We start from the raw sequence: 16,673 nt of genomic DNA, 5'->3' as shown, positions 1-16,673 counted from the left end.
CATAACATATGCCGGCCATAAACCCCCCTCGGAGGGGCCGTGCCAAGTTGCTCTCAGGGCCATAAAGCAGCGGCACCGGACGAAGTGCAGACACGGGCTGCGAATTGCCAGAGAGCTGAATTAATGGCCGTCCAGTCCAGCCCTCCTATTTCCCTTGCTTCCAGCCAGCCCCCCCTCTGGTTACGGGATGCAGAGCGAGACTGCGGCAGCCGCTGGCCCACCAAGAGCCCAGCAGGCAGGCAGGCAGGCAGGGGGGCGGAGGGGGGCTCCAGGCGGGGGGGGCAGAAGCGCTCACTTCTCTGCAGGGAATCTGGCTGCGGTTGGGGCCAAAGAGCCAGTGTGGAAGGGACCAATGGCAACACACACAACTTTATTCATTTCTCATGGCCAGTCAGGCAGGCATTGCTTGTGCCCCTCCCCCTTTTGCCCACCCTCGGAACACACCCTCCCATTCAGCAGGAGTCCATCCCCTCCCCCGCCAGTTTTATGGGACAGGTGTTTCCCTCTTGCGCAATGGCAGGCGATCCCCGTGCTGGTGGTTTTGAGTGGGTCCTGTGCTGCCGAAGGAGGCCACGAAGGAGGCCACGTTTTCTCTTGCGATGGACTGTGACTCCTCCGCCAGGAAGGGGGGCGGCTGGGCACATACAGCATGTTGCCTGAGGGAAGATGACCCAACGCTCCTCCATCCGACTGGGCAGAGGACCCGCTTTGCCTGCAGGAAGGAAGAGCTTTGGGAAGGGAGGGGCCCTGCTCTTGACCAGTGGGGCTACCAGGCCACCTGGGGAGCGTCATCCTGAGTCCCCCCCGGCACCCCTAGAGCTGTGGTCCAGCCGGGCAGGGCTGGGCAGAGGGGGCTGCTTCCAAGAGGAGCCCCAAAGCCAGCCTCTGCCCTGCTCAGAAGGAGCGAAAGGAGACCCCCCTCCTGTTGGGGGGCTGGCTAAATTTCAATGGCCCCCCTCACTCCCAAGCCGGAGGAGTCCAGGGGGGTCGGGGGGGGCACCAGCTCACCTAGTAGTCCCGCCTCTTCATGACTTTCAGGAAGTCCTGCTCAGTCACCTCCCCATCGCCATCCAGGTCGGCTTCGGTGATCATTTCCTGAGGGGGGGGGGAGAGAGAGAGCTGGTGGGGGTGGGAAGGGAGGGAGACCCTCTTCAGGGGGTGGTGTCAGCGGAGGAGGGGAATATATCCAGGACCACCTTCTGCCGCACGAATCCCAGCAACCGATTAGGTCCCACAGAGTTGGCCTTCTCCGGGTCCCGTCGACTAAACAATGTTGTTTGGCGGGACTCAGGGAAAGAGCCTTCTCTGTGGCGGCCCCAACTCTCTGGAACCAGCTCCCCCCTGAGATTATAACTGCCCCCCTCCTTGCCTTCTGTAAACTCCTTAAAACCCACCTCTGCCGTCAGGCATGGGGGAATTGAGACATCTTCCCCGGGCCTAAACAATTCATGTATGGTATGTTTGTGTGTATGTCTGCTTTAATAACCGGTTTTTAAATGTTTTTAAATTATTAGATTTACATTGTTTTATTGTTGTTGTAAGCCGAGTCTACGGAGAGGGGCGCCAGACACCTCTAATTAATTACTTAATTAACTAACCACCCGCCCACCTGCAGCTCTTCGTCGGTCAGCTTCTCCCCGATCTCAGCGGCGATCTGCTTGAGGTTCTTGAAGGCGATCCTGCCACTCTCCTGGTCCACGAAGAGCTTGAAGGCCTTCAGCACGTCCTCCTTGGAGTCCACCTCCGACTGCCGGGGCGGGGGGGGGCAGGGGAGGGCTTGTTCCTCAGCGGGCTCCGCCCCCGCCCGCTCCCCCAGGCCTTCCCTCCCCCTCAACGACCCCCCCACCCGCGCGCGGCCCTACCATCTTCTGGGCCATGACGGAGTAGAAGGCGTCGAAGCCGATCTTGCCCGCGCCCTCCTTGTCCACCTCGGCCCCCACCCGGCGCAGCTCCTCCTTGGTGGGGTCGAAGCCCAGGGCGCGGATGGACACCTACTGGAGGGGGGACGGGCGGTGAGCACCGGGAGGGAGGGAGCCTCCCCGCACACTCACGGCCCCCCTCGCTCGCCTTCAGGTCGCGCACGTCGATGGTGCCGGTCCCGTCCGCGTCCAGCAGGTCGAAGGCCTCGCGCATCTGCTGCTTGTGGGCCGCGCTCAGCTCCAGCTTCGGCCCCACGTTCCTCCGAGGCGAGCCCCCCGACGCCCCCTTCCCGCGATGGGCCTGGGCGGGCGAGAGCCTCCGTCAAACCCCCCCGCCCCCCCTCGAAGACCCCAGGCCTCCCCCGCCCCGCCCGCTCACCATCCGCAGCTCCGGCACCATCGGCGTTGCCCGGGCAACCACCCCGCCCGGAAACCGGTCTCCCCGGACCCGCCCCTTCCCCCCACAAGAAAAGAGGCGGAGACTGGCAGCAGTGATTCCATCTGTATTTGTCAGACACTCATCCGGACACAAAGGCGGTACACGAGCAGGCAGCGGCCCAACGGTTTTTCCTCCCACCCAGCCCCGACCCCTAAGAGGCGGGGCTTCGGTTCCTCCAGCAGAAGCAACAGCAGCTCTTTCCGGAGCCTTCAGCTGCCACGGGGCCGAGGGGGGGCGGCTCTATTTGCATATCAAGGAGCCATCAAGCCCCCCCCCCCCAAATGCAGCACTCTGGTTAATTGCAGGCAGAGAGCAGAGTGGGTGAGGGGAGGTGGGGGCGTTTCCCTGCCTGCTCTGTTCTGCCTGTCAAGCCTCCAGGAAGGGGGTCAGTGGAAAGCAGCCTTGGGCTGGAGGCAGACCCCCCCTCAAGGGGAATCCATACTTACCTGGGGGGCATTTCTGCTGCAGCCAAGGCAGTCCGAGGGGCACAGAATGGCCCGGGGGAGGGAGGGATGGTGCCCCCCCCTCCATGGCCAAAGCACACAAAATGGCACCAGGCCGGCCTTCTCTGGCTATTCCCCGTCAGGACAGCGCTCACAGCCGAGGGGGCGTGCCAGGCATGAGGGAGGCCGACGGTGGCTCTCAAGTGGTTTATAAAACCCGTAAAAAAGCTCTGCCCGCCAGGAGACCTGTCCGGCCCCCCACGAAGTCCATCTTTAAAAAAAAGGGTCCAGTTCCACTCCAGGAAGGAAGGATGGCCGGACTTCTAGGGAAGCGGAGTCCGTCCAGGAAAGGGGGCTGCCCGGTCCCTCTCCTTGCCAGAGCCCAGAGACGCCCACCGGGGCCGGCGGAGTGGAGTGGGGGCCAAAGGCTTTGCCGACTCTTCCGTCATGCAGGAGGAAAGTCCAGCTGGGCCCCCCCAGTCCCAACCGCGGGTCCTTCCCGCCAGCAGTCCTGGCCAGAGGAAGGCAGCAGCAGAGGCACAAGTCCCCCTCGGTGGTGGCCTCCGCTCAGGCGCCTCCAGGCAGCTTCCGCCGTACACGGGAGGGCCCCCCCCTAGGCGGACTCTCCGCTCTCCAGGGCACCGACGATGTGCTCCGGCTTGTTTCCAGCCGCGCAGTGCTGCCACATCTGGAGGTAGAGCCTCTCCAGCTCCACCGTGTACTGCTTGGTGTTGAAGAGGGGGCTGGAGATCCTCTGCCACCAGACCTTGCCCCGGACCTTCTTCAGGCTGTGGGGGAGAAGGCACCTGCCGTCACTGGGAGCCCACCCCTCACACACCCACACACCCCTGGGCCCCAGCACTCCCCCAGCCCCTCTCCCCCGCCCCTGGGAGCACACTCACTATTCCAGGTCTGTGCCCAGCTTGACCGCAATGTCTTCGTACTCCTGCCGACTCTTGGCGATGAGCTCCAGGCAACCCAGGCAGGTCAGCTGGGAGGCCGCCACCCGGGAGGCCAGGGTCTCCCCTGCGGGGGGAAAGGCCAGAGGCTCACAGCTGCTTCCTGGGCCGGCCCACTCAGCAACAGCCCCCTGCCCACTCCCCCATACCTGGCATGGTGACCATTGGCGTCCCAGCCCAGAGCACGTCCATCCCCGTGGTGTGGCCGTTGCAAAGGGGGGTGTCGAGGCAGACGTCGGCCAGCTGGCCCCTCCTCACGTGCTCCTCCTTGGGGGCCACGGGGGAGAAGATGATGCGGCTCTGGGGCAGCCCCATGTTCTGCGCATACTGCTGGATGTTGGGCTCGCCCACCGCCGGGAATCGCAAGAGCCACAAGACGCTGTTGGGGACCCTCTTCAGGATCTAAGGGCAGGGAAGGGCTCTAGGCACAGGCAGCGGACGCTGGACAGAGCCCCACCCTCCAGCCCAGAGGCCACAGCCCACCACTCACGTTCGCCCACATCTGCAGAGTGGCCGGGTCGATCTTATACAGCTGGTTGAAGTTGCAGTAGACAACCGAGTCCTCGGGCAGCCCGTACTGGGACCGAGTGGTCACTATGATGGTGCGTGGGACCTCCTCTCCAGTGGCCGCCTTGTTGTTGATCTGAAGGGAAGGAGTCACTCAGGGGGGCCTGGAGACCCCCCGCCCCCCAATCAAGACCCTCAGCGGGAGGGACCCCTGAGTCCCCAAACGGGAGGCCGGGGGGGGGGGGGAGAGAGAGAAGAGATGTTCACCTGGGTGGTTGCTAGTCCATTGCTAATGTTGAACCCGTTGATTGTGATCTGGATTTGTCCCCGGTTGATCATGTCAATCACCGCTTCCGCAATGGTGTTCATGGGGATGACGGGCATGCTGAGGCCAGCACCGCTATCGGCATTGTCCCCTCCATCCGGGCATTTCATCTGGAAGCCAAGAGAGGCCGCCCCATCCCCCCACCCCGGTTGTTTTCAGAAAGAGGAAGCAGCCAAGCACACCGTGGTCCAGCCAGCCCCACTCCCTACCCACTGCCCCCTTTGCCACCTCTGCGGCCTCACCTTCACTATTTTCACATCAGGCAGGCTGTCCAGGAAGGCCTTGAGGTCAATGCCATTCAGGACAATCCGGTTGTCGTAAATATGCCCGTTTGATTTGAAGTCAATGACGGCCTTTTTCTGGAAGACAAGAGAGGCCTTGAGAAGGCTGGAGTTGGGGCCTCTGCCAGCGCCTTAGCCCCGCTCCCCAGACCCCTGGGTACCTTCAGGTGGGGGAACATGTTTGCGTGGTCTCCAATGAAGAATGTGCTGGGCATGTAGGCCAGCTTTTCGGAGTACTGCTCAGCTACCTCTATGGGCGAGGTTTCTCGGTCCGTGATGATGTAATCCATGAATAAGGCCCCGCTCGTCCCTGGGTAGCCCAGCCACATGGCCTGCGGGCGAGGAGAGACCGTGTCTGGAGGCCTCGGGGTCGCCCCCAGCCCCAACCGCCTCCCGAGAGCACACTCGGCTTATATTCACAGCCATGATTCCAGCCAGCCATGGAAACCTCTCTCATAAAACTGAGCGGGTGACCACTTCATGTATTCAGTGAATAACTAAGCCCAGAGTTTTGTTTTTAAATTTTAAAAATCCATGGAAATGGTCTTAAATGTGCTGGGTAAATCGTCTCTATAATTCCTGCATTGCAAGCAAGAAGTTCTGAAGACTGAAACAGTCTATTTGCGAAATTCCGGCCGCTCCCCTGTGACCCAACCTCATGCCATTGTTACCACGCACCAAAATCATTGTGATTCCTCTGAAAAAGAGTTTTTACCACGTGCACCAAAAAACTCCGAAGGAAGTAGAAGGAAATTTTCACAGAAAGACCCCATGTTGAAGTGACCGCGCTACCTGGATGGGTGCTGGCCTGAGGGCAAAGAGCTCGTTCCGGGCCCCCTTGGTGTAGCCGTTCATGTTCACCAGGATGTGGATGCCGTCCTGGTGGATCCGGTCGGCGGCTTTCCCATTGCACGGGACCTGGGGGGCCAGAACGGAAACACGCTGCTAAGCTAAGCCACGTTTCTGCTTCCTTCAAGGGTGGCAACCGACATTCACGGACTGAGACATCAGGGCACAATTTGACTTTAGATGCAAGAAAACATCGCAACTTTTGCTGTAACCTCTCAATCTCCAAGCAGAAACAGGACCGGTCATTCTGAATGCCAGAGGGTGGACTTTAATTGCCCTGGTCGTTAAACTAGAAGGGTGCGTGACCTGTCCTTCATATTGTGTTGCCCAACGCCCCTTTGACCGACAAAGGCCCAACTCTTACGTCCTGGGAATGGCTCTCACCTGAGACAAGTCAACGAAGTGATTCGCTTCAGCCATCACTTTCACTCGGAAGTTTGTGCCGTCGTCCGGGCTCAGCGCGTAGCAAAACACCTGGGGGGGAGGGGGCAACACGGGTTTTGCAGGGTCCCCAGAGGCCGCTCTCCACAGCCCGGTGCCCGCCCCCTCGGAAGGCCCCTCACCTCAAACCTGTCCGGGCTGTGCATCCCTGGGATCGACTGCATGAGGTGCGACGTGGGGTGGTTCCCGAAGTCGGAGCTGACGTAGCCCACGCGGAGCCGGCCTTCGCTGGCCTTCAGCTCCTTCGGGTGGTCATAGGGGGCCTTGTGAAGCACGTTGATCTGGAAAGCGGGAAAAAGAACAGCCCCTCCGTTTAGTGTATGAAAAGCCCCCCCTGACCCCCCCCTTGCAAGCAGGTGTCTCCGAAAGGAGAGGCTGCTGTGGCGCTTCCGAGGGCCGAGCCCGAGCCCACCTTGTCCAGGCAGAGGTTCCCGTGCCGTTCCGCAATAGCCTTTCGGAAGTTATGGGACAGCGGGTAGAGCATGCTGTGGTGAGGGTGGACGGAAGGCAGCCGGTTCTTCTCCAGCTGGTCAGCAACGATGGTGACCAGCTTCTTCATGCGCTCGTCGTAATCGGTCCAGTCGCAGACAATCTTGGGGAGAAAAAGCAGCCGCCTGTGTAGCTGGCCAATAGCGGGAGAAGAGCTGCCCAATCCACCAGGGAGCCCAGCGGCCTCCTCACCTGCAGGCAGTGGGCCAGGTTGCAGTAGGCGTCCGGGAAGTCCGGCTTCAGCTTCAGAGCCGTGCGGTAGGAAGCAATGGCCTCCGGAATGTTCCCCGAATCCTGCAAGCAGGTCAGGAGAGGTTACACCAGGACAGCCGCCTGCTGCCACTGCCACAACCAGGCCTGCACCGGCCCCGACCGACCGACCTTGTGGATGGACGCCAGGTTGCTGTGGGCGTCAGCAAAGGCCGGGTTGATCTGGATGGCCCGCGTGTAGCACTGCAGAGCTCCCTGGACGTCCTGCATCTCCTTCAAGGTGTTCCCCATGTTGGAGTAAGCGTCAGCAAAGGTGGGGCTGATCCTAAAGCACAGGGAGGGAAGGGCGTTGCAGGGGGGGAGGACACGCAGAAGCACGCGGGCCCACCCCCAGCCACGCCCAGCGTCCGAAGCCTCACCGGATGGCCTCCTTGTAATGCATGAGAGCCTCCTGCAGCTTCCCCTGCTGCTGCAGGACACTGGCCAAATTGGAGTGGGCGGCTGCAAACTCTGGGAAAACCTGCAAGAAAGGTGATTAAATTGTTATCATTATTATTCGGTTTGTACACTGCCCCTCTACGAAGATGGCCAGGAAAACCCACTGTCTCAAGGATCCAAATCACTTTTGTATCATTTTAAACTTAACTGAAAAACAATTTATGTAGAGTGACATACACAACACCTTCCCGGAGCGGTCAAGAACCAACGTGTGCTGTGAATTGATCTCCCCCCCTCCCCCCCAAAACAGCTCTTCCTTTCTCTCCCCCCTGCTCTGATCCTTCTCTCCTTGCACTGACCGTCCAGCGAGAGGGGAGGGGTTTTCAGTCTCCCACCAGAAGCCAAATGCGATGCTTTCCAAGAGGTGTTCAAAGTTGTGCAGAATCGCCCCCCACCTCCCCCAAGCCGACCCTCCCAGCCTTTACACTTCTGCAATTCACCACTGCCAAATTAAACAAAGGTGGGCCGGGCTTCTTCTGAGGCCGACGGCCATGGGAAATGACCGATGAGCTGACCTCAAGAGCTTTGCGGTAAAGGCGAACAGCCTCCTCGATGTTTCCTTGTTCCCGCTTGATGTTTGCCAGGTTATTGAGGGAATCGGCGTGAGTGGGGCACAGGCGAAGGGCCGTGTTGTAACACTCCTCGGCTTCAGCCACCTGTGGACACAAGTCACACACAAGGTTTGGCATACTTGAAAAAGAGAGCGGGAGCCCTCCTTCAGAACTGGACCCAAGGCTTCCACCCTGGCGAGGGAGAGAGGGCCTTACGCTGCCTTTCTCCTTAAGGGCGTTGGCCAGGTTGCAGTACGCATCGGGGAAGTGTGGCTGCAGCTCAATGGCGCGCTTGTAGGTGTCTATGGCCAGGTCGATCAGCCCCTGTTCATAATAGACGCAGGCCAGGTTGCCATGCACGACTGCGTGGTTGGGGCTCAGGCTCAGGGCCCTCAGGTAGGCTGCCACCGCTCTGGAAGGAGGGAAGGAGGGCAGAGGTCAAGACGATGATCCTCGGCCCACGGCCATCCCCAAGCCCTGGCCTGGGAAGGAGTGGTGGTGTTGGGTTACCTGTCAAATATCCGGGCTTCCTTCAAGACATTGCCCAGATTGATGTAAGCATCCAAGAAGTTTGGGTCAAGGGTCACAGCCTTAAAAAAATTGAACAAAGTGTCAGAGGTGTCTGCTTTAGACCAGCCGACTCCGCTTCCTACAAAGGTTAATCCTGAAATCACACCTGAAGGCCGTGTCCCCTGGGGGGTCTCTCTTTCCTCTCTCTAATTGACCAGTTTACGTGACTACATAGGTATAGATGGGAAAGTAAAGATATGCTGGGGTTGAAATCCAGAGCGAATGGACTGGCACCTCCTCAAAGCAGCCCCATCTTCCCTGGCTAAGAGTGACCGACAGGTGCCCACACCTATTCCAAAGGGTTTCCATTTCCCCGAGAACAAGTGGCCATCGCCTGAGCCCAGGAAAAGAGGCGAGTTCTTCAAGGGCAGTGACAACCCACGTGCTCAGTCCTTGGGACAGAATATCCTGAGACACAAGCTCACATCAAAGGAGGGAATAAAGTTGGTCCTGTCATATTATTTTACGTGAAACAATGACGCAGCCGCCCTTAAGATTTCACACACCCCACCCACAACCCATTTCTATTTTTATTTATTAGATTCATATTGCGCTTATCCCCCTCCATATTGTCCTTTCCTATGCTTGGAAGTGATGAAAACCCAGCAGTTCCCAAAGCCATTCTCCTCCCTGGTCGCTTCTAATGAGGAATCCCATTTTGAGGCTAAGAGACCATGGACAGAGGCACCAATTCAATCCTGCTTTTATTATCTCCACGTGTTAAGGGGTTTTGAAAATGGAACGTTGACATCCCCAGTTACCTTTTCAAAGTGATGAATGGCCAGCCAGATTTCTCCTTGAGCATTGAAGACACAGCCAAGGTTGCTCCATGCAACTGCAAAATTGGGTTGCGTTTCAATTGCCTTCAAATAACAGGCCTTGGAAGGGTTAAAGATAAAGGGGAGGGAATAGTTGCACAAAGAAAATGGAGAAAAACAACGTTAGGATCTCTCCTCCGACCCGCCAAAAGTGATCCTGCAGTATAGGCTTGCTTGCGCCAAACTAAAGGGCTGTAAACAGCTGGCTGACCCTGCGCTGGCGCAAACCCAAACCCGAGGGCAAACCCACCATTCTCAGTTAGGCTCATCCGCGCATCACCACCTTTGCTCAGCCCAGGAAGCTCCCACTCCCCTCTCCCTCCCTGACCCCCAGGAGGGTCACCGGGTCCCTGTGAAATCCAAAGCAAGCCTTTAGCACAGCGGCTGAGAGAGCAGACGAGACACTGAACCAGGCCTGTCCACGGAGCTGCCCAAAACAGGGGCCTTTAAGGGGACAGCCCCCTCTCCCTCCAGAGCTCTGCCCTGGTCTTGCCTTCCTCCACGTCTCAGCGCCGCCTTCAGCCTCCAAAACCTCCAATGCCAGGTTTGCCCAAAGGTTCGGGTCCCTGCAATGCAAGCGCAAGACGACGCGGGCGCTCCCTAACAGCGTGCCGCTGCGCTCGCTCTCGCTGCAAACTGCACTGTGTGGAGGAACGGCCCCGGAGACTGTGAACGGCCAGGCAGACGGATCCATCTACCAGAGAGGCCCTGCTTTGGAAGCGGTTGGGGTTCAATTTGGGTCTGGAATCTGAAGGCACTTGCAAAGCCAATTGTGTCAAAAGTCCTGCGGCCCAGGGCCCGGGAGGCCACACCGTTAAGAGATGAATCGTATCTGGTCAACCGTTCACAAGGGCACAATCGCACGCAAGGCGCAATTCCGCTGCGCAGCCTTTGCGCTACTGCAGGATCACAGCGCAGTAGCAGCAGCATCAGAAGAGCAGAACGCTGCAATCCAAACCAAGAAGAAAAAGGAAAAAAATGAACAACCAAGAAGAGTTAGAAGCTTTAACTATAGCAACTCCAATTATTATTATTATTATTTATATCTTTAATTTACTTTTACAATATATCTTTGAAAGAATTGTGGCTAGGACTATAATATATTCTCTAACATTATTTGTTGTATATTAAATACTTAAACTGTTTCTGAAGCCACAAGACAGAAGATTCAGGCATATGGAGGCAAATGGTTTTGCTGTGGCAGTTACAAACCCGTTACCATATTTCTCATGTGAGTTTTCGGTGCGTTCCTTGCTGGAAGAGGAGGAGGAGGAGTGTGTCTGCCCTAGATCCAGGCCTCGAGCTCCCTTCAGCGAGGCACCTTACGCATGGCATAGGAGGTTTCACCCACCTGAAACCTTCTAAATACAATATCAATGGTGAAAAACCAAAAACAAGAGAGAAAATAAAACAAGATCATTAGTAAAAAGTTCAACAAAGCAATTGAAAAATCTCTGGATACGTCTAACACAAGGGTTCAGGACAGTTTTCTGTAACATGGGAGGCATGCAGACGGGAAGGGGTTAATTGGGGAAACTGCAAACAGCAGGGCAGTTGGAAGAAAGGCTCTGGAATTTCTACAAAATTTCACTTGGAATTGCAAATACTCTTGCTGGTTTGGTCTTACAAATGCACTGATAGCCAAAGAAATACATTGCAATTTATTTCAAGTGTGTGTATTATTATCTTGACGTCTTTCGTTATCTCGCCCTTTGGACTGGAATTTCACAGAAACAGCCTCACTCTTTCAAACTAGGTGTCTCCACGCTCTGAAATAAAGAGGTCAGCAACCTAAGGCAGGCGCAGTGTCTTGGCCTACAACAGTCACACGAGAAGCCGCAGTGAAGTGCAGTCACGTTAGCTGTCCGCCCGACAGGCCGAGCGTCGCTGGTTGTCTTCTCAAAAAGACGTCTCACGCCCACCAGCACCCGTTGTTCCCGGGGCAGCTCCATGGCCCAACACGCAAGGCCCTTTGGGCAAGCCGGATGCGCATCCCCCCCACCGCCCAGAGGCCCAGCCGTCAGCCGGACAGCTACACTCTCCATACACTCCACTTGGTAGCAGGCGCGCGGGGCTTGAAGCGGAGGGCTGCCGCGGAGGTCCTTCTGGTGCCTCCACACTCCTCACCCCTGCTGCGCAAATGCGTAAGGTGGCTTGTAACAAGACAATTCCCAGGTGCCGTTTGTCTTTCCTTTTTTTGTTTTGTATTCTAAGTTTTTGTCACGCCAAGAGCCTCAAACCCCATCCTGGTATTCAAATTCTTGGTTGGAAACCAGACTGCTAGAAGCCACCTTTCCACTTCATGTAGCACGTTTTTCTTTGATCAGGTCATTTTCCAAACAAACCAACACCTTTACTCCACGTTTGGGCAAAAAGAGACTGTTTTGAAGACCCCAACTGCAACAGTGCTGTTTGCTAGCCTTTCTTCCATGAAACCATGTGGGGGCAGGGGGAGGGGGAGGGTTAAAAAATCTTTTCATAGCCATATTCATAGGGGTGGGGTGGGGTGGGGAAACATTGGATAAGGTTCTTCTACACTTACAAGCCACAAAGGACTCTAGAGGAGCATTCACAGGAAGCACGGACTAAGTCACTGGCTTGGCATCAGCAGGCAAGCCGCCTCCGTATGGGACCAAAGAGTGGTGCTGCCCCTGCCAGTCACTTCACCATAATGGGCAGTCTAGTTCTGCAGCCAGACCCAAGCGTTCGATTTCACTGCCTTAAACCAAGGGTTGACATGGGCATATGCCATATCTTGCCCTGCCACTACTCTGGGGCAATTCACAGCCTTCGGCTTTCAGCCACATCCTGGGAGGGACTCTTGGAGGTGGTCAGCGGAGGACGGAAGACTCGGTGCAAGCGTTCACACAGTTCAAAAGACTGACTCTACAGGACACCTACCTTGGCTTCTTCCAAGCGACCCAGGGCTTTGAGCAGATTCCCCAGGTCACTGCGCACACAGTACAAGTCCTGCAAGGCAAAGGAGCAGACCAGGGAGTCAGAAAGGAGGCTGCTGCAACAGGGCAACGTCCAACAATCTTCCGTGAAGGGGGAGACGGACAGGTGTGGCTGGAACCATGAAGCAAACATCTCTATGAAATCATCCTGCTGGGGCAACAGAGTTTCATGGAGCTTCCCCCATACAGCTCACGCACCACGTGTTGGATTTAACTGGGAACTGAGAAAATACTGGGAATCGGGCACTGGACCAGAATATCTCCGAGACCGCCTCCTGCCGCATGAATCCCAGCGACCGATTAGGTCCCACAGAGTGGGCCTTCTCCAGGTCCCGTCAACTAAACAATGTCGGTTGGCGGGCCCCAGGGGAAAAGCCTTCTCTGTGGCGGCACCGACTCTCTGGAACCAACTCCCCCCAGAGATTAGAACTGCCCCTACTCTCCCTGCCTTTCGTAAGCCCCTTAAAACCCACCTCTGCCGTCAGGCATGGGGGAATTGAAACACCTCCCCCGGGCATGTTTAATTTATGCATGGTATGTTTGTGTATGCGTCTGTTAGTATATGGGGTTCTTTTAAATCTTGTATAAATTTTCTGATTATTTATGATTTGTTCTATCTTGTTGGGAGCCGCCCCGAGTCTTCAGAGAGGGGCGGCATACAAATCTAAATAATAAATAAATAAATAAATAAATCAAGCAAGCACGGGGACATTATGGGGAGCATTTCCTGTTTTTTTCTGTCCATGCTGTGAGCTGCCCCGAGTCCTCGGAGACGGGCGGCATGCAAATCCAATTAAAACTAAACGGGTTCACACAAAAACCCACGGTCCACCCACAGAGCAGCCTTAAGGGCACTTTCCCCCGGGATTGGCACCACCTCTACTCACAGGGTTGTACTGCAGGGCAGAGACGTAGGCCTGGACTGCCCCTTCCATGTCTCCTGCAGCTACCAAAGCAGCAGCAAGGTTAATGTATCCATCAATGAAGTCTGGCTTCAGGCGGAGAGCGTGCCGGTAGTGTTCGATGGCCTCCTGCAGCTGCCCACGCTCCTTGTACACATTGCCCAGGTTGGAATAGGCTTCGGCCAGTAAGGGGTTCTGCTTGATCGCCAACGTGCTGAAGTGAGCAGACCTGGAGAGACACAAAGTGGAAACATTAAGGTGCATTGATCCAAGTAGAAATTATTCACTGGATCTTTGACAGTTTAAAAACTATCAAGGAAGTCCAAGTTCAACATTTGAAAATACCATTTTAATTGTGGATTTTTTTAAAAAAAATGCCCCTTTTTTGGCCGCAGTGAACTGCCACTCATTAGAACTACCACTCTATTAGAGTACCCCTGTCCGTCTTTTTGAGCCTGCAGGCTACACAACTGGGTAGCTGTGACAGGCTATATATATAGTCCCTTCTTCATCTTATTGCTTACAATGAGCCCAGGCAATGGTAACCTCACAGGCACAGCCTTAAGAACCACGCATGAAACCTCTCTCGCACAAATGGTATTTCCAGAACAATGAGACCCTGTTCACACACACTAGTGTGTCATCTATTATGAGATGCACTTTTTAATTACTTTACTGCTTTTGGGTTCACGAGAAGCAGGTGGTTCAGAAAGATTCTCTTTCAGTTCTACATTCCTTGCAGTTTCTCAATTCTGTCATGTTACCAGAAACTTTAGTTGGAAGTAGGATGTACTTGCAACGGGGCTTCCTGCACATTTAGTACATTTTGAAATATTCCATCAGATTTAAACAATGCAAAAAGCCTTTTGGGAGAGCTGAGAGGGAGCACCAGAGTGCCACCCCAGTGCCCAGAGTCCGTCTTTCTAAGCAGAAAGGCATCGGTCTCCTTACCTGTCCAGTCTGCGGCACTGGAAGTGGATGGAGGAGAGCAGCAAGAGCACGCCCGTGTTGTCAGGCTCTTGGCGCCAAAGCTGCATGCAGTGTCTCTCGGCTGCTTCAAAATCCCCTGCCTGATACTCCCGGTGAGCCAACTCCGCTAACCCTTGGAAGGAAAGCACACGTTTCGTTGGTTCTGGAGAATCACCAAAACATTCAGGGGAGGGAGGGGAGGAAAACAAAAAGTTAGATAATGGGTAAACAATGGATAGTGAAAATGGGTAAACAATGGTGCACAAATTAAGAGATGAAATGCTAACATCCAAGGGGTATTTGATGAATGAAGACAGAGACACATGGCTTCCTAATTTCATGATGAATGGTTGTACTTGTCAGGCTTCAAATATGTTGATCCTTTCCTTGACTAATAACTCCCCACACCCCAATCTTAGCATCTTCACATTTGTCTCAGCCATGACCCAGACTGCCTGTTTTAGGTTTTGTGCCAACCTTTCAGATGCTCTTTTAAAAAACAGGCCAGTGTTAGGAATATACTATCATTCATCACAAGTCTTAAATGTTAAAATCAAAAGGTTCCATGGAAAATAAAAAACGTGATTCCATGCAATGAAATGATAACATACAGCAGGTATTGTTATCTGCCAGATAAACTTAACATTGCTGAGACCACCTCCAGACTTCCACCTCCAGAGAAAGCTATAGACCACTGGTGTTTCCCGTGTGTTCATCTTCCGTTGTCAGCTCCAGAGAAATATTCTCTCCCCAATAAAATAATGAAACTCAACATTTGCTGGACTAAGAATCAGATTTTTCTAATACTCTTGAATATTAAAACACCGAATGAAACAATGCCTAAAATTAATTCAAGTCTGATAAACTGCTATGAACTAAAGTGAATAATTTGTCACAAACGACAGTATTGCAAATAGTAAATAAGCCAACTAGTTTGATGAACAGCTGAACTCAAAGATGTTATCTTCAGAAAAGAAAAGGAAGCTTTGAAAACAGCCTCATAAAACCTTACACAACACTTCTCTGTAATTTTCCATCAGGATGGAAAGTTAGCAAATAAGTCATGGAATCAGAATTTCCACACTTGTTCAACAGCATATTTTTAATCACTTTTTTTTAAAAAAAGTGAGTGGATCATCACAGCCCTCAACTGATGAAAAGGTGCTTAATACTGGGGCCCATACATAAATTGTATAGGAAACAGATCAAATCTTTTCCTTTTAGCTGTTTTCCATCAGAACCATTAGTAACCTGTGCAACATTCATCGGGAATCCCTCGGAAGAAGACCTCCAGGAGTGGGCTAGGGTGATTCTTGACCCCTTTGCTAGGCAAGCTATTGCTTTTTTTTTTTTTAAAGGGGTTCTCCGAAGAAAGGAGGCCACCCGGGGGAGGAAGAGCCCCACAGCCCAGGCCCAATTCCTTCTCTAACAGTGAAGACCACACACGAAGACTTAGAAAGGAAATTTCCTCTAAATTGCGATGATACTAATTGGAAAGGTTGAAAACATGAAAAGCTACACAGCCCCCCGTTATTTCCCTTTGTGCGCGTTGTGTCCCTTTGTGAATGTTTCGCTTATCGGCAGAAGCCGCGCTCGCTCGCCCGGCTCCTTATCTGCCCGCCCCACATGGCCCCGGGGGCCCCTCGCCACCCGCCGCCGCCCGCCCGCCAGAGCCTCCTGCCGCGAGTGGCACCCAGCCCAGGGCAGCTCGGCGCCCACCATCTTGTCGGGACGGGAGCCCGAAAGGCCCATTGAGCCGCACGCTGCCTGTACCCCCGGGAAGACACCGCACGGGCCCACTGCGCATGTGCGCGCGGCCTCCTGCACCTGCCCTCCCCCGCCCCCCACCGCGCGGCCCGTGAGGCGCGTCCTCCCCCTTCGGGGCTCCCCTCACCTGCTCCCGCCGCCGCCGCCCGGGAGAAAGGCCGGCTCTCCCGGGGCCCCAGGGGGCCTCTCTCGGCGCCCCCTCAGGGAGCCCCGCGTCCCCCGCCCGGCCCGAGGCCTCCCCGAAACCGCCGCTCCGGAGCCCAGGCGACGCTCCCCAGTGGCGGCAGGTACCTGTGCTGTCGGCCACGTTCCCCACGGACGCCGCCATGGCTCCGGCAACCGCCTCGCTCCCCGCCGGCTGCCTGGCGCGTCCTCCGGCTGCGGCTCCCGAAATGGCGGCGCGCAAGGAGATGGGGCCTGGGCGGAACGGCTGGCCGGATCTTCTTCCGCCGCTCACGAAATAGGCCCCGGACTCGGCGGGTGATTGGGCTCCGTCCCGCGAAGGCGAGGCTTACGGGGAGGGCGCTGCACGACCCGCGGCCTCCTGCCTCGCGCTCTCCTGACGGGCCCCGGGTGGAAACGCAGCTCTCCCGGAACAGTCCGCGTAGTCCTCCGCCCGACGCTTCACTGCGCAGGACGCATGCGCCATAGCTGGTGGGCGAGCATTCCCCTCCTCTATCGGGGGGCGGAGATGGTGGACGGGAGCAAAAAGGGCGGGAATTCGATTGCGACACCGCGGGGGGAGGAGGGAGGCGCCGCAAGGGGGCGGGGCTGCACCT

General features: G+C 55.7%; 2 protein-coding genes across 3 annotated transcripts; both read right to left on the bottom strand.

The window, feature by feature from the left end:
- Positions 1-353: 353 nt before the first annotated feature.
- Positions 354-2,376, bottom strand: LOC139171661 (centrin-1-like). The gene is made up of 6 exons (XM_070760084.1): positions 2,299-2,376; positions 2,068-2,220; positions 1,863-1,991; positions 1,610-1,747; positions 1,009-1,095; positions 354-712 (listed from the first exon to the last, which is right to left on the bottom strand). Exons 1-5 carry the CDS (start codon positions 2,317-2,319, stop codon positions 1,009-1,011), a joined length of 528 nt encoding a protein of 175 aa, XP_070616185.1. The 5' UTR covers positions 2,320-2,376; the 3' UTR covers positions 354-712.
- Positions 2,377-2,406: 30 nt separating this feature from the next.
- OGT (O-linked N-acetylglucosamine (GlcNAc) transferase) lies at positions 2,407-16,576 on the bottom strand. Of its 2 annotated transcripts, none has more exons than XM_070760067.1 (22): positions 16,186-16,576; positions 14,110-14,260; positions 13,144-13,387; positions 12,201-12,269; positions 9,243-9,359; positions 8,422-8,501; positions 8,128-8,323; positions 7,876-8,016; positions 7,282-7,382; positions 7,034-7,187; positions 6,845-6,946; positions 6,576-6,755; positions 6,286-6,444; positions 6,107-6,196; positions 5,666-5,791; positions 5,035-5,205; positions 4,835-4,951; positions 4,535-4,702; positions 4,251-4,403; positions 3,910-4,162; positions 3,704-3,827; positions 2,407-3,589 (listed from the first exon to the last, which is right to left on the bottom strand). In XM_070760067.1, the coding sequence occupies exons 1-22, from the start codon at positions 16,220-16,222 to the stop codon at positions 3,415-3,417; spliced, it is 3,108 nt and encodes a 1,035-aa protein (XP_070616168.1). In that variant the 5' UTR covers positions 16,223-16,576; the 3' UTR covers positions 2,407-3,414. The 2 variants fall into 2 exon arrangements, with proteins under 2 accessions (XP_070616168.1, XP_070616167.1); XM_070760066.1 differs by having other exon boundaries at positions 14,110-14,290; positions 16,186-16,573.
- Positions 16,577-16,673: the final 97 nt, after the last annotated feature.

Source organism: Erythrolamprus reginae, chromosome 8, assembly GCF_031021105.1.
Source record: "Erythrolamprus reginae isolate rEryReg1 chromosome 8, rEryReg1.hap1, whole genome shotgun sequence".
NCBI classification, from domain to species: domain Eukaryota; kingdom Metazoa; phylum Chordata; class Lepidosauria; order Squamata; family Dipsadidae; genus Erythrolamprus; species Erythrolamprus reginae.
Note: the sequence above shows the minus strand (reverse complement) of the source record. Positions and strands in the feature narration are given on the sequence as shown.